This window comes from Strongylocentrotus purpuratus, unplaced genomic scaffold (assembly GCF_000002235.5).
Source record: "Strongylocentrotus purpuratus isolate Spur 01 unplaced genomic scaffold, Spur_5.0 spur5_scaffold_5, whole genome shotgun sequence".
Lineage (NCBI taxonomy): Eukaryota > Metazoa > Echinodermata > Echinoidea > Camarodonta > Strongylocentrotidae > Strongylocentrotus > Strongylocentrotus purpuratus.
The window spans coordinates 34,006,304-34,023,547 of record NW_022145611.1 but is presented as its reverse complement, the minus strand read 5'-3'; the positions used below and the strand labels follow the sequence as shown (position 1 = coordinate 34,023,547).

The 17,244-nt window shown below is 34.6% G+C and overlaps 1 protein-coding gene and 1 long non-coding RNA gene across 3 annotated transcripts; one reads left to right on the top strand and one right to left on the bottom strand.

Moving 5' to 3' along the window:
* Positions 1–2,064: 2,064 nt before the first annotated feature.
* Positions 2,065–4,558, top strand: LOC590283. Its single transcript, XR_972660.2, has 4 exons — positions 2,065–2,090; positions 2,544–2,556; positions 3,730–3,744; positions 4,070–4,558. It is a non-coding gene; the product is annotated as an uncharacterized LOC590283 (long non-coding RNA).
* Positions 4,559–5,842: 1,284 nt separating this feature from the next.
* On the bottom strand, positions 5,843–15,951 carry LOC586250 (arginase-1). Of its 2 annotated transcripts, none has more exons than XM_786038.5 (9): positions 15,770–15,951; positions 15,019–15,202; positions 14,444–14,516; positions 12,427–12,536; positions 11,726–12,048; positions 10,977–11,081; positions 9,965–10,041; positions 8,694–8,753; positions 5,843–8,281 (listed from the first exon to the last, which is right to left on the bottom strand). In XM_786038.5, exons 2-9 carry the CDS (start codon positions 15,169–15,171, stop codon positions 8,046–8,048), a joined length of 1,137 nt encoding a protein of 378 aa, XP_791131.3. In that variant the 5' UTR covers positions 15,172–15,202; positions 15,770–15,951; the 3' UTR covers positions 5,843–8,045. The 2 variants fall into 2 exon arrangements, with proteins under 2 accessions (XP_791131.3, XP_030855152.1); XM_030999292.1 differs by lacking the exon at positions 15,770–15,951 and adding an exon at positions 15,542–15,560.
* Positions 15,952–17,244: the final 1,293 nt, after the last annotated feature.

Below are 17,244 nucleotides of genomic sequence, written 5' to 3'. Positions count from 1 at the left end.
CACCGATTACCTTCAAAACGAGCCACCAATTACCGACAAATATATTAATGCCAATGTCCCAATGTCTACAGATTTCACCCTGTAAACCCGGGGCCAGGAACTAAGTTATTTTTCAGTTTTCCCCCTCCCGCGCGCGGAAGCTATGACGTTTCATTAATTTATTAGAGAAAGAAGACGATTCGTTGTACTGTTTTCGACCTACAATCCTTGTCCGAATTCAGTTTCCTCCCTCCCGCGCAAAGCGCGGAATCTTTGACATTTCATTAGATTATTAGAGAAAGAAGACGATTCTTTAAATTATTTTTTTTACTCTTAATCTTTGTCTGAATTCAGTTCCCCACTCCCCCCCCCCTCACGCGCGAAGCGCGGAAGCTTTCGGCATTTCATTAAATTATAAGAGAATGAAGACGATTTGTTGTACTGATTTCTACTCTTAATCCTTGCTTTCACATTTCATTAAATTATTTGGAAAAGAAGACGACGCGTTTCCTTGAATGTTTACTCTTAATCCTTGTCTGAATAGAGTTTCCCACTTCCGCGCATAGCGCGGAAGCTTTGAAGTGTCATTAAATTATTAGGGAAAGAAGACGATTCGTTGTACTGTTTTCGACACTTAATCCTTGTCTGAATTCAGTTTTCGCCCTCCCGCGCCAAGCGCGAGAGCTTTGACGTTTCATTAAATTATCAGAGAAATTGTCTGAATTCATTTTTTCTTTTCTTTGTCCGATAAAAAGTCACAGTTCGTAGGGAGAAAATAAATTGCCGGCCGACTGACATTAAACATCTCACCGACTTCAAACTTCTAAACTGATATAGTACACGAGCTAGATCGAGCAAGAATACCGGCACAGCGGACCCGACACAGCAACATAATTATCTATGCGTATCTCTCTTGCTCCTTCGACGTGGCGACTCCACCCAACATTTCCTTTGCTCTCTTGCTCCCACCCCTCTTCTCTTAGGCTCTTAATACCACCCTCTCTCTCTCTCTCTCTCCCCTCTCTTTCGTTTGTTTTGTTTTGTTTGTTTTCTTATGTTTCCTTTTTCTCCCTTGTTTTCTTTCTCCTTTTTTTTTCTTTCTCCTTTTCTTTTTTTTTTTCTTTTCCTTTCTTTCCTCTCCTTCCTCTTTTTTTTCTCCTTCTTTCTTCTCTTCGCTTTCTTTACTTGGTCATGGTTCAATTTTATTTGGGGGGGGGGGGGGGCTGGCGCCCCCCAAGCACCCCCACCAGTACGCCAGTGAGTACTTTAGATCTCTTCATTATACCATAATTATGTTCTTCATTTAATCTGTATTAGTGATTGTTGTTCAGTTTACACGCAGTTATTCTTGTGATATCATATTTATTGATAAGCCTTTATAAGGAACCTTGATAATTAAATTATGTATTTTCTACTGAATTATTATTTAATCAATCGCCTTCTTTTCTTCTTCTTTTTCTTTCTCAATATACAGGCAATGCCCGAATGTAAGTATTAATCTACTGAAATCAGACTTAAGATGGGTTAAATTTTATTTCTGAACGAATACAGTCATGTGGAAAAGGGGAGAAAATGTCAGTCCTTTAGGCAACGAACATGAAGTGAATAATAATCTATGTTTCGTGGTTCCTCCATAAACTCTTGCTCCAATGTAAATTTTATTCAAACATATACGAAAATACGTGTTTTTTGCAAAGCCGGTCAATGTTATAAAAAGCAAGATTGTAATAACGATGATAAAGTTTTTTCAAACAATTTCTTTAATATTATAAGGATGATTTCATGTTGTTTTGACCGCCGGGTGAATATGTTTATGTGTTTTATTATTTAAAATAAAAATTCATATTTCTAAACGTTGGTCGTTTTCTTAAAACTATATAGGGGATGAACTTTTTAATTCTAGGAAAGATTAATAAACAATTCAACTATACTCCCACAACTAGTAACCTTTAATCTAATGTGTCTTATCAAATAATATTATATTCTCCAAAGGTAAGATAGATTTAGCGAGATGCTGTTTAAAAAAGAAAAAATTAACACCAACTCATAATTAATTGTGACTTTTTTTTTCCTTTCTCCTTGCAGGGTGACTGCAGCAGAATAAAGAAAGGGTAAGTAATGTTTTTTCTTTTTCTTTTCAGTATCAGTAATAGATATGATTAAATAAAATAATGAAGGTAATGAATTGATTATTTTGTTAGTACAATCTGAATCCAGTTTTAGTCGTTTTGAATTTTATGCTCCTTACATTTGTCTTTTCTTTCCATATACCGATATCAAAAATCATTTATCAATTATGTTTCTGTCCGCCCTTCAAAATCGTCATGTAATATTAGAACAGGCCTATTGCTTAGTGATGACGGTACTTTGAAATTAAATCGTTTGTGAATGCAAGGATTTATTGATGTGAATTTTAGAATAATCAGTAGAAGATGTGAAGCATGTTCTTGCTATGAAATACCGGGATTGTTATATTTTTTTCTTTTCTTTTCATTTCATTTGTTTAGAAGAACTTTTGTTTAACACGTATTATATCTTTACCTTTTTCACCTTCTAATTTGCAGCTTCTGTCTCGAAGTAAGTATTTATTTTCGTTGATCCAAATAGCCCTATTACTTTCGGAATGATGTTTACAACAAAGAATAGTTTACGGTTCTAACGGATGTGATTAGTAACGGTTTTAGAAGGGGTGGGGGACCCCATATTTCTTAAAGTCCCCATTTTTTTCTATAGATTATAAATGAATGAAATAAAATAAATAAAAGAACGTCCAAGCCCCTATATACCCAAAACAACCCCAAATATTCTTCTCTTCTCTATACCCTCTTCGGGATGGTGATCGTGGGGAGGGACGCATCGATATAAAGCAAAGAAGATGAATTTCAAAGAAGATGAATTGGAGGAAAAGAATTTGGGATTGATGAGAAATAAATTTCCCCTACATTTGAGAAAATGGGAAAACTGGGAAGTTTTAGGGAAAGCGAGGCATTTCGATATTGTAAAGAAACCTGTCCCAGAAAGCATTCCCTATATCCACGCAAGTAGAAGGGAGGGGAAGGGGGAAGGGGAAAAGGGAAAAGGGAGAGGAGAGGGGGATGGGGGGTAAGTCCAAAGTGTTAGAGAGGAGGAAATTAAGGGAGAGGGTATTGGGGTAGATTGTGTTTTAATAAAAGAACAAATCATAATTTCATATTATGTTTAGAAATATTTTTTCTAAAAAATATGTTGTATCTAATATGTTCGTTTATCAAATGATAAGAAAGCTTTGTTATAATTACGTTGCAGTTTTGTATAAACTATTTATGTACGAAAAAGAATTTGCTACAAAACATTAAAAAGTAATAACCCATGTGCACATATACAGACATGTTATTTCAAGGCGAGCAAAGTCCCTGTCATCGATGTTGATACTGGTTCTATTTGATATGCACCCTCTTCAGTCAACCAGCCTATATTTGGATCAACTTCTGCATTTGTTTGGGGTGGCGGGGGTAGGAAATGACTCTGTCATCATAATGTTCCGTAATTGTGAGGATCCTTCCTTAATATTAATGCAATCTTCTAAGTTATCAATGATTTCCACCAATCGCATAGTTGCTATTACATTCTTCATTTATGGATTTGAGCATGATACACTCAGGAGATGAATATTTATATGTAGGGGTTTTTAGTTGAGAGAAGTGTCAGGAAATTATTGAATATTTACAAGCCAAATGTTCTTTTTTTTCTTTGTTTATCTTTGATGCCCAGGGCAGCTGCGTGAAGGTAAGTTAAACAGTTTGGTTTATCATGGTGTTTTAATTTAATTTGTAGATTGTAATCTTTTTTAAACATTCATTTCCAGTTCCTTCCCCGCTCACAATAGTACCTTGCTGTGAAAGAGTATCTCACCATTTCAACTTTTATTATATACACTTATTAATAAGAAATGTATTTTGTGTTTAAAATCGAAAGTACATATTATGGATGAATTAATGAATGAACGAACGAACAAAGGAAACAGTTGATGAATCGGCTCATGTGTGCATGGAAAGACGTAATACGTGTATATGATATTAATTATTTAATGTTATTTATCATTGTATCGCAGAACGAGCAATTCTCCTCGCCATAAACGTTTGTGCAGCACTCAATCGACCACTGAGGATGGATAAGCCATGATGATATTATTTTTTCGTTAGAGTGTGCATTATCATACAATATAATACTATTACTATTTAAAAGATATTCATGGCTACAAAAGCTCCTGGAAATAGCTTCATTAATATTGGAAGTGCAGTACTGTGTCACATGTGCCGGACTGCCGGTGTCTAATTTCAAGCTGATAAAAAGGTGTTGATGTTCATTATGTATGTAATGATACTTCAGAATACATTACAACTTTATTGTCGAGCTATGGAGTCGAGAAACATGCAATAGAAAAAGTTGTTGTAATTTATTCTGAAGTATCATTACAGACACTTAAAGAGCGAAAATTATAATGAAATCGAAAAATGATGCAAAAAAGTGCGATTCAAGTACATGTTTGTTATGAAATTAAAATTATTAATTGAGAACGACCCACCTCTCGACCACCCCCCCCCCCCCCCCCACAACACACATACACGCGCGATTTAACCAAGCATAATAAATAATTCAATACAAATATTGATTGCAATAAAATCGCAATATTCCGTGAATAAAAATAGAGCAATGCTGCTAAAACGCATTAGAAATCAAGTCATTATGCAACCCATGAGGGTAACCGACTTCTTGAAAAGTCTTTCTAGACAAACAGCGCTACAAGGAGATCTGCTTGGGCAATTAACAAAAAATAGTGATGACCGTACAATGTGAAAAGTGGGGTTATATAATATATCAAATTGACATTCCTGGATCTTGCAACTAGAAAAGGGCTGGCGCATAAGAGCGTATTAAATGTAGCCTGCCGTGACAAAGTACGTATTTTAAAGTGATCCATGTGCTTTCTTGTCTATCATATAAAATTATGAACTGGAATTTAGATGTGGAAAAAAGTGCATGACGAAAACTCTGTAAACGAATATAGTCGCAATGTAGGCATTAGAGACTTGTGAAAAACATGTCAACATAACGAAATGCAGTATTGGTCAAATTTAACTTTGTGTAGCATTGTATTGTTCCGGCCCATTATTGGATATCAACGAAATTTAATTATTTACAGGATTAACAATCATGTAAATGGTGATTAAGATGAATGGCGACATAAAAAGAGTGCTAAAATTATAGGCATGTTTGTTATAACTCGCAATTGATGTTTATCATTAATATTGTTATTTAAGAATAAAGGAATTAAATATAATTGCAAATGTGAGCTCATCATTCGTTTTTTTTATCATTTTCTTGTGTCTTTAGTGGCTCCATATACAGACAAAAATGCTTGTACTGGATATTGAATATTTGAGGATTGATGGGATATCATCTATATCTGTGATCTTTGTGATGTCTAAGTACAATGTATAGCAGTAGAAGTGAGGAAGTGTTTACGAGGACAGTTTTACGGACTCCGAGAAAAGTAACAATATTCTCCATCTCTCTCCTTCCTCTCCCATCCCCTCTCTCTCACACACACACATTCTATCTCTCTCTCTCGCTTTCTCTCTCTCTCTCTCTCTCTCTGTTTCTATCAAGGTACATGTACCACACTGTGTATGTGACAATTAGAGGTTTCATATTGAGAAATGAAGCGATGCAGCAAAATAACAGGAGGACCCGATACATATCTGTTCTCTTTGGAAAATCAATTTTATTTCAGCCACATCTTCCTCACCAGATGACTGTGTTCCCATAGCCTTATTCTCTCACTCACTGATGTTGAATGAAAATAACAAGATGTCACACTTAATTTCTTTTCTTACTAAAACAAGATTTATGCCTTCAGTAAGATCACTAATGAAGAACAAGATGTGCCAGAAATTATGAAGCAATACATACATTACTTTCCCGACCAAAAAATAGAACTGTACATTGTTTGAGATGAAAAAAATAATGGCTAATTTATTAATTTTTGTGCGATATGGTTTACCACAAAAATTGTGGTACATTTGACATAAGCATGGAGTTAATGCTAATTTGCTGAATCCATATTTTTTTAATATGGAATAAAATGATAAATATATAGGTTGTTATTAGTGAGCAATGTAGCAATATACAAGCATTCTTCTTCTTTCGCTTTCGTTAACATTACATCATTTCATTCTATTCTATCTATTATTTTTTTTGCTACAACAAAAGCTCATTAAAACTGTATATAGAAAATAAAAGCCATGAGCAAAAAAATGTCCCCCCACAAAGATGTAATAATCTTCCTTTTGTGTCCGACGTGACACACTGGATCTGTTATTAAACTAACAAGACACTGAATTACCACAAAATATATCCTTACAAGCTATTGGTACATTAAGGTGTCATACATAATTATCATGATTTATAGATGAACTCATTCTCTCTACTTTAATTCAGCAGATCATTTTCACAAGCATTCTCAATCTGAATTATACAACTTTTTTTTTTTTATAAATATTTAGATACCCAATACTGTAACACCATGTAAAGTTGTGGTATAATGGAAGTCAAGGCAGACAAAAACAATAGATGCTAGACTACCGTATAACAATAAGTTGGACAAATGTTTTAGTACAATAATAATTGAATAGATATGAATGAAAGTAGAATCACCTTTTGGATGGAATACAAACATTATACTGAGTGAATAAAATTAAATATACGATTATTCTAATTTAATCTAATACATTCATGTCCAAAAAAAGCTGCCTTAGAAGCAACTAGCCCTAAAACAGACAATAAGGAAAAAAATATTATACTAACTCTTCCACATAACACAACAGTCATCAGATGAGACACAATTAGTGACATCTATCATGTATATATATAAAATAACATTAAAATAATTTACAGGGTTTCCTTTTCTTTTTTTCTTTTTTTTTTATCTTTGAAGAAATGAAAACCTATGCATGAAATGAACTGCCTGTGTACAATGTACAATTTTTATTTTTTCTTGGGACATTTAAGTGATTTAGAGGTGGATGAAATTGGTCAGCATCTCATCTGCACAGTGGCCAGATAGTCTGCCCGTATCTTTGGAATAATAATGATTAAATAAAAATAGGTATTAAATCCAAGTGTAAGGTTTGCTTCCATGATAATACTCAATGAAATAAAATGACTGAAATATTTCATACACAAAACATTATTATTTAAAATCTAACTCATATATAATAAACTTGATGGTACAGTGAGGTATGGTTTTATAACGAATGATAGTGCTCCCTTGAGTATCCCATCATGCTGTATTGAAACAAATAGTGCATATACACTGTTACATTGTAATCCTTGAAAAACATTTGGACACTTGTCAGTAAGCTGCTGTAAACATGAATGATAACAATAATAATATTTATTATTTCAGAACGCTAAAAACAAAAAGTACCATATCAGTCACAAAATCAGAGAATTTGAAGAGAAACAGAAAAAAAATAAGACTCACTACAGCAAGGATATAAACTTCTGGGGTACTTTCCTTTTTTTTTAGTAAACATGACCTCAAAAATATTTTGAATAGTATTTTGTTCTACAGTTCAGTACTACATAGTTGCTTTGATAGAGTTTATAATATTTCAACAGGAACATATAAGGCTGTGAAAAATAAAAACAAAGAAAACTTAATTTATTTCCATTACATACACCCTGGACTTACTACGCATAACCATACCATATTTTACTAACATGCGAAGTGCATGTCAGTTATAGGTATAGCTCCTCACAACTAAATATTAAATAAAGAAAATGTACAAGTGTTAAACGCAATGATTTCACTCATGATTAACATTCCGAAACTACACTGACTGTACACCTTTCTCAATCTTTCATTCAATATTTGATCATTTAGTTAATGTAAATGAAATTATCATCTGATTTACAACAACAAAATGCCTTAAATTGTTCATACAATCTATTCAAGGAAAACAAATGCTGCTAATGATGAGTTCTCACAAAATACACAAGCTGCTTTGACTCTCCCATTTCTTTCATCGTTGCACATTCCTTTCTCTCCTCAGTCTCTCTGCCTCATCTGACTTCTGAGGGGCGAATCGATTTCTCTCGTCTGGTATGAGGATCTCGTAGCCCACGGGTACGTTGCCCTGTTTCCGCTTGCCCATAGCTGCCAAGATGACATCTACACCAGCATTGATGGTAGATTCCTGCTGGGATGGGGTTCCAAGCTGCGGGTTCACTTCTACCAAGTCCATAGAGCTCAGCATACCTGCAAAATGGATGACATTGTCACATTACTTCCAATAAATCTTTATATGTGTAAATACAGTGAAGAGATGTGGTACAAAGCATTCAACAGAAAAATGCCATATATCCTCCTTCATGTAAATGTACAAATTTTCCAAAAAAATGAAACATACGAATATCACTACAATTTCAGAATATCATAACATTTATTTAACGTGTTTACTAAATAGAGTATTTTAAATGGATACAGGAAACAGATATCTAAGTACCTTGTCATATTTCTTCAAACATGTCCAGTAATTTACAAACCCAGATATAACAAGACATCATAATATATTGCCCCACTTTGTCAATACTTGCTATTACTATGATAAAAATATGAGAGTTAGTCTTGAAAACTGAGATGGAAATATTAAGTGTAGCTCGGTCTTTACCTGTTTCAGCGATTTCTTCCGCAATGTAAATGCCTTCTCTATACGTCAGACCTCCAAGTACTAGAGAAAGATAAAATTTAAAAAATGTTTAATTTCTTAATTATTATAAGTACTGGGGCATGAAACATATATAAGAACAACTTGTCACAACACTGCAGCAAGTGTTTGTACAATTACTTAGACCAAAACTCCAGTGATGCCGGGAAAGAGGAGAATTACATGTCAACTAATTGTCTTTATCTTTATCAGTGGTTTTATGTCAAGAGAAATTCTTATAAAATTCTTATTGATGATACACACTTCACAAGAATAAGCTTTGTCATAAAAATGAGAGAAATCGTTTACATTCAATCAATATAATTGATGCTGGGTCAATGCTATAGCATTCTGAAGAGTTGGAAGTGACAAAAATTTTCCAAAAAAATTTGCATTTTTTAAAGAGAATGAATAAGGCCATAAGATAAAAGAATGGATGGCAAATCTGATGTATGATATTCATTATGCACAATACTGAAATGGATCCACATATATTTATGGTTTGTTTGCAACTTGGCACAGCGGTAGTCATATCTCCTTGTGTCATCACACACCCTCCGGAATACAAATACACATGTTACAATTGGCGGCTGATAAAACACATTAACAAAGAGATATGACCTAGAACAAATAAATTATAGTACAATAAGACTATTTTTTATAGATATGTAGGCCTAATCTGTGAATAGCTGGCATAGCTAACAAAATATTTGCTGAGTAAATTCCTTTACAGCTGATTCATTTATCCTAATGCGGATCATTATCTTAACAAGAGAGGGTTATAACAGTTTTTGTTTAAAGAGGGCTACAATTATGAACAATACCCACTCAAGATCTTATTGGTATCATCATCATGGATCTAATCAAATGCCAGTAGGACAGAAGAATAAAGAATATGTTGAAAGTGTCTCGATTTAAATTTACCTACAATAAACTTAATATTTCAGCTTCCGAATAGAGCTTTATGTTTTATGTTTATTTTTCACAATTTAATGAAAGTCAAATGTTTTAGTAAGGAATATATGTCTTTCTTGAATTGCTATAATATAAAATCATAGATAATTTGTTGAGTTCCAAAAGGGCAAAAACTTTTTGTTAAAGTATACAACTTAAAAATCCTTTTGGCTCCATACAGTCAGACAATATCACAATGTTAAACATTCTTGTCACTGTCATATTCTGAAATTTTCACAAATTAATTTGAGCTGAAGATGGCAAAATAATGAGATGGTTACCTGGTGTCCCTGTACTGGCCGATACACCAGGGTCCAATGAGTCTATGTCAAAGCTCATGTGTACTGGACGCGTTCCTCTGTGGACAAAAACGTTCCGGAAAAGAATACAAAATACAAATATTAATACCGATAAGAATATAAAATAAACATCCCATGTACAACCCCTCAAACAAAATTATCTAAGAAATACAATAAAACCACATGTCACTTGTCACAGACATTGTCCCCATTTAATGCAATCTATCTTATCTTTGTGGTAACTAATTATATTGACCTATGCCCATGTGACACTACATCAGAAATGGTCCATCTACACATGTGATATTAGTACCATACTGACAGCAAAACACCTCACATGGCTACTTACATTGTATTCCAAATATAACAATAGTATCATACATTTAAAATGTAAACATCACTTGGCACTATGCATTTTACTGATTCCCTTTAAAAAATTGACCAAAACGCAATTATATATCACCACTGCATCAGATGCATCTAAGTTGCAATTCTACAAATATGAATAAATGGGGTCCCAACATAATAACAAATTGACAGAAGTACTTGACCTTTAAATGCCTAACCAGAAAAGGATTTTTCTAATAAATAGTGCATATAAAGGTATCACATTTCAGGGAAAGAGTAGATAAGTTAAATCTCTCAATGTTTTGTTACATCAGAAACAATTCATTCTTCATTTTACCTTGGTGACATTTAAGATAATAAACCAATCAAGATTCTGTTTATCTCTCTATGGTGACGCCCACTGATGACACGCTGAACATGTTTTCCTTAAACCAGTCTTTATATCATGACTAGAGATATCTTGGAATGGGCAAGGGGGTAATCTTAAAAGACAAAGCTTCACGTACCATCTTTGGAGACGAGGCATAAAAACAGCTTACAACTCGAACTTCATATCGGTATTACCAGGGGCATTGTTTGTGTGCCTATATCCCTATACCTGCAGAAATTCATACTATTGACAGATGTATATCACTATTTGTCTTACCTTGGGTTAATCATGTCCATAGCCCGAGCATACACCTCTGCCACACCATACTTCTGAACCTCATGAATCGAAAATATTTTGATTCCATGCTTCTCTAAGATATATCTGGATAATGGATGAAAGATTTAAAGATGAAGACTAATTATATAGGACAAAACTCCTCAAATCCCCATCCCCCCAAAAAAAAGTTTAAGGGGACTCAATTTAATATGAAAGAGAATATAATGTAGCATGAGTACATATGTTTTTTTTATGGACGCACGTCTCAACAAACTTTCATTCACAAAATTTAGATATTTTGTAGTCAATAAAATATTTGTAGTATGATACAAGATATATTTCAGATAATAATTCAGTGATTATGAACTGTTAATATGCAAAGAGTCATGAACTACAGATATAGGCCTGTCTTTCCTATTGATCTAAAACATGTATTATATTTATTTATCTATTTATTTATACTAATCTTTTGTCAGGGTAGCCCATTCACCAAGAAGTAGTGGTCTTCCATGGGGCCCTGACTAAACACGAATATAATACATTAAAAGTATGCAAATACAGAAAAAATGTTTCATGGTATTATTTAGTTTTCAAAAATTGTTGAATGGAATTTGTTGAAAAGAAAGAATAAAGATTTTTAAAATATTGTGACATTCATCTTTTTTAAAGTCATTTAGAAATATTCCTTAATTCTGAACTGTAGAGATAATGAGTGGGTGAAAGAAAGAGACGGAGAAATGGTCACTTACCTCTCTCCTACATCCACATCCCTCAGACCAATGTAGGCAATATCTTTACAGGAGATACAGGAATCCAACCAATCAAAGTTTGGAAGCTTAGGCAAGTAATGGCGCAGTTCATGACACACAAAGGAGAGCACCATGCCGTGTATGTGCCCGGACGGAGATGCCTGAGGAAGGTTAATGTCGGCATGGGCGTCGACCCACAGGACGCACAGGTCCGGTCTTGAGCGGGTGTGGCCATGGAGGGAACCGATAGTGATGCCATGATCTCCACCAAGAGTTACACAAAGCTGGTCCTGTTTGGTGATGTCTTCAACTCCTTTGGAAATCTAGGGATCAAGATATATAACCAATATATTCAGCATTTCTACAAGAACTTCAATGATCCTTCAGGCATCTGTGACTACTTTAAAACCTTTGATGAGACAATGTGTAATGGTGCATCTTTATAAGAATTCCTCTTAGTGTATGCCAGATTTGCAGCAACACTTACGTGTATTTTAAATTATATATATAAAATACAGCAAAATTGTAATACAGATACTAAAGAACAAACAAAAATACAAGACTATAAAGAGAAATGGTATATATCATTTGATTTTCTGCAACACAGATTTTGATGAGAAACAATTATAAAGGAGGGGGGGGGGGGTAATGGCATCTTTAAAGACAGGAAAATAGTGATATGTAAGGTTTGACTGTAGTACCTTTTTGAGTGCTTTACCAAGGAATGCAGCATTTTTGACACCATTGACTGTAGCTGTCTCCTCATCCCCTGCAGGGAAGACAAGGTCTCCATGATCGATAACCGTATGACCTGAAAAGAGAAAGAAAATGCTTAAAGATAAAGTTGAGTTCTGGTCATGCGATTGTATAATGAAAGAAAAGTTGTGGAATGGATCAAAAATTTGATCATGTAGCATGTAAGTATTGGTGTGTACTGCAAGGTTCTGGAGTCATCAAAATCATAATCAATTTGGCCCAGTCTAGGTAAAGCAACAAGCACTGTACACAGAAAGATGTATATGGGACTACACAAATGGTGTCAGGCCTTACTTACCTTGATTTCCTTATCTTTCTATGCTCATTAATCAGCCAGTATACATTTTCTACCAAAATTGTTTGGCAAATGACATTTTAAATGTTATTTGTAATCTTGAACATTCAGTGTAAGTTTTGTTTGATTCTGTGAGAATTCTTTTTTTTTGTTATACCAGAACTCAAGTTTATCTTTAAGATAGCTCATAGAGCATTTTAATCAAATGAGCATGAACAGGTTGACGTATTTACCCATTGCCTAGGGGCACTACAGGTCCCTGGGCAAAGCCTATTGAAATAAGAGAATTCAGTTGCCTTGTTGACATGCTTTTTGTTAGCATTTTTGTCATATCTGCTGGTATTATACCATTCCCTTAGAGTAGAGATCTGTATTCAAGCTAGGGCCTTTGGGAATACTTCATTCTCTAAATCATGTGAATAAACAAAATTTTGTTTTCATCAGTCAGGGCTTCCACATTTATATTTTCATATAAAACTTGTAAGGTACGGTTGATTAAAAAGGGATAGGGGGAGATAAAGATTAAACATTACAAAATAGTGAATTATTTACATGCCACAATTTGACAATCTCAAGAATATTTGCATTGGTCTTGGGTTTGTTTGAACAACTGAAAGCTCTTAGAGTAAAAATATATTACAATGAACTTTAGTCCAAGATCCACATGTAGAGCCTTCAACACAAGACTTGCCAATCACATGATCTTGGTCTCATATCACATGGTTTCCAACCCTCATAGATATACAGCTGTGGCAAACCCCAATAATCCATTTGTCAGATTACTTTTATTCAAATTAATGAGAAGCACCACACGGTTATTTACAATTTTATCAAGGTGACATAAATTTTCTAATCAAGTGGAATAATTACTGTAGTGTAAGCAATGATGAAGTGATGAACAATTCAATTCCCAAGCAAGGGTCTATTACAGTCATACTTTGTTCCCTTTGTAAAGATCTATACTCCCTGTCAACTTGATTTTAAAGGTACTATGTCCCATTTGCAGGCTCAAAAAATGAAAAGGTTAAATTCCAACAGAATTTGAAAGATAATACTAATTTAGAACTTCCCTAAAAAATGTGAGGCTTGAAAATGTCTTCAAGTGGGAAGATAATGACCATTAGTTGTCAAATCGACTTAGGAGCTATAGAGCCAATAAGTAAAAGTCTTGATTTTCAGACCATTGTACGGAATGGTCATACGTTTTATGCTGCGCAAAGATTTAATCAGTTTAATTTTGGCCATCACAAGAAGTGGGTTATTGATGTAGACAAAATGCTCATGTACCCTTTACAGCTTATTTAATGTATATTATTACCAAAGAAGAAAAAAAGCCAGTCAGTCACTCAATAGTGTCTGACAGTGAAGCCTAGCAAGTAAACAGGTTTCCTTGAATAATTTGAATATTAGGACACTGCGAACGTTTAAATTTCACAGATAGGACATACATGACATATTCATAATTCCTGCAAAGTTCTATAGAATTTGAGGTTGGCTGCAAAAGGGACATAGTACCTTTAAGCTTACGCATCCACTATGTTCTGAGTCAATGTGAATCTTGTCGATACAAATATATGCGGATAAGAAAAAACAAAATGATTTTGGAAAGGGGAAAGACATCAATATTGGAAATTTAAAATTTGTAGCATCTTATTTTGATATCTTACCAAGATCTTGAATGGATGATATCAGCCCAGCATCTCTTAACACTGTAGGCCCATATACAACACCATCTTTGTCCTAGTGAAGAAAAGAATAATTATGAGCAATGAAGTCTGATGTGGACAGCAGTATTTTCGTTTTTTTTAAATTAATGTCTAAACATCCAAAAAGCCCTTATCACATGCCTTTTCATACTTCCTTCTTCAACTACATGTGTACTTCTCTAGACAGAAAAATCTGTCTGCTTGGAGCAGTTTGTTACATATTTGTACTTTTGGCATCTGTAAAGCCAGACAGTCAGTGGAACATATACCCAAATAAAATGCTTCTCTCCTTCATCCCTCCTTCTTTGTCTACCCTTCTCTTCCATCTTCTCCTCTTTCCCCTCCTCTCCATTTTTCTTTTTCATCTCCTCCTACTTCTCCCTCTCCTCCTTAATTTTTACCTCCTTTTAACTCTTCCTTCCTCTTTCTTTTCCGCCTCTTTATTCTCTACCTTCTCTATTATTTCTTTGTTTTTTCCTTCATTGTTATCATTATTTTTTATAGCAATTATTCAATTAAATAGTGAGTATTTTTACCTGGCCCTTATTGATTGGTACTCCTAACACTCCAATACTTTGAAGTCTTGATGCCATACTCGCATGACGGACTGCTTTATGACAACCAGAAGACGTTCTTCTCATCCAACTAGATACTAGTCTGGAGCAACACTGGGTAATATTCAAAGCCATCTTGTACGATTATCAAAACATCCAGTGGTACCTGTGAAAAATACAATGGTACGGTAGTTGCAAGTTACAAAAATCATAACACTATAGTAGTGAGCATGGTGAGTAACAAATTCAGTTTGATTCTTTCCTTTAAATTACAATCATAAGTCTGCTGGTTTAACTGAATCTACAAAGTTATCTTAGCTAAGCATACAAGTGAATCATCCTTAGTAGCGGTACACCCTTTCTGCTTTTATGTAAGTTACATTGAAAATGATAAATTCCAGTAAATTAAAAACAACTGCACATAGCTCAGCTCCACCATCATCAATGGAGCGGCCCCAACACATCATCTAGCTGACTAGCACTTTAAATTGTTGATGTAACATACCTACAATTAAATCATGGCCAGTAATAAAGTGTATACACTTTTTCTACTTTAATAATGTTTGCCTGCCGATAACACACAGGCACAGATCTATACTGTACAGTGTACAGCCTATGACGAGTGCAGCTGACGATGCGATGATTATTTATCACGAATGACCTGCATGCATCGTACCACTAGAAACTACGATCAACTAAAAGTAAATGAAAATGGATATGATTAAGCACTCACATTTATCACATGTAGATAGATGCGTTTTTGTCAATGCGATTCACTCTATAGTCTCGTACAGTATATATCATGTGTCTCAGCTCATGCCATGCCGTTGCTTTTCAGCATCTAAAGAAATATCTATTATTATAATACGCATCGGCACACTTTGTGGTCACGACATCATCAGCGACTATTAAGCAAAACAGGAAACCGCTCGCGCATTGCATCATGAGAACGATGCCTAGCCGAGGCGCTGCGCTAGGGCGGAGCGGAGGCGGTGACCGGTGACATAGCGGTGGCCATTGGCCGTGGTGTGGAGCGGACGCTCGTACAAGAGAGCGTGTATGTCATTGGTCATTGATCAACGTGCCCCCGACACACCTCCTTATTTTGTGGTTTGAGGCGTCGGCGCGCCGAATCAAATGTCCTTCCTATATTTACTTCTTTTATTGAATTGCAATTATACTTATGATGCATTACATCTTTTGAAACTTAGAAATGTGCCGCACTTTTACATTGAAATATTACATGCATGGTACCTCATTAAAAAATAACACATCAGTTTAATTTCATGACCAGAACAACATTTTATGGTACAATCAAAATATTAATAAAAAGAAATGTTATTTTATGAAGAATAGTATAAAAATGGTAATGATGGTACTTTTGTTTCAGTAAATGAACGATATATCCGTCTTAAAACTAAACGAAGCAAACAATTTTTGATTTTTGACTACCGGTATACAAAGCTACAAAAGTCAATTATAAAAGCATAGGGTACCTTTAGGATTCAAAGATCATAATTTCATTTATCCCCCACATTTGTTTTAAATTTATTTATTTAAAAAAAAAATTTTTTTTTGGGGGGGGGGGGGAGGGGGGGTTAGCAGTTAAGCCTGTTGGCCATTTGAGTAGTAAACAATGGAATAATATGATAAGTTTTTTAACAAATTAGAATAAAGAAATGTTTGTATTGGGAAAATGTCTTGCAGAAGGACGTAAACTGGTCCCCTGTTTGGGTGTAATTGTTTGCTTGCGAGTAAGCAAAAGTTTTAAAATTTGAGAGGTCGCATTGCGAAAAATTCCATCTATAAAGAGGAAAAAAAATCCTGATGGAATTTTAAGCACAATCTAATCATGAAAGACTGAAAAGAAACATAACTATATCGAAATGCGAGCAAGTATAGCGAGTGAGCTTTGGGTAAAATAAAAGAAAAAGTTGCTCTTAGTTGCTTTAATTTAGGAGCGCATTTTGATGGTGAAAAGAAAAGGGGGCAGGGAAAAGGACGCTCATTATAGAAGGAAAGGAACACGTGGGGAATTATCAGAGGTAAAAATGAGGCACTTCTCGCATCTGATAAAAGGCACTCATCAGATATGAAAAGGGCACTTATGGGAAAGAGGCACTTATGGGAACAGGGGCACTTTTTACATAGGAAAAGGGGCAATTATCAGAAGGCAATTGGCACTAATTAAAAAGGATAAGGGGGCAC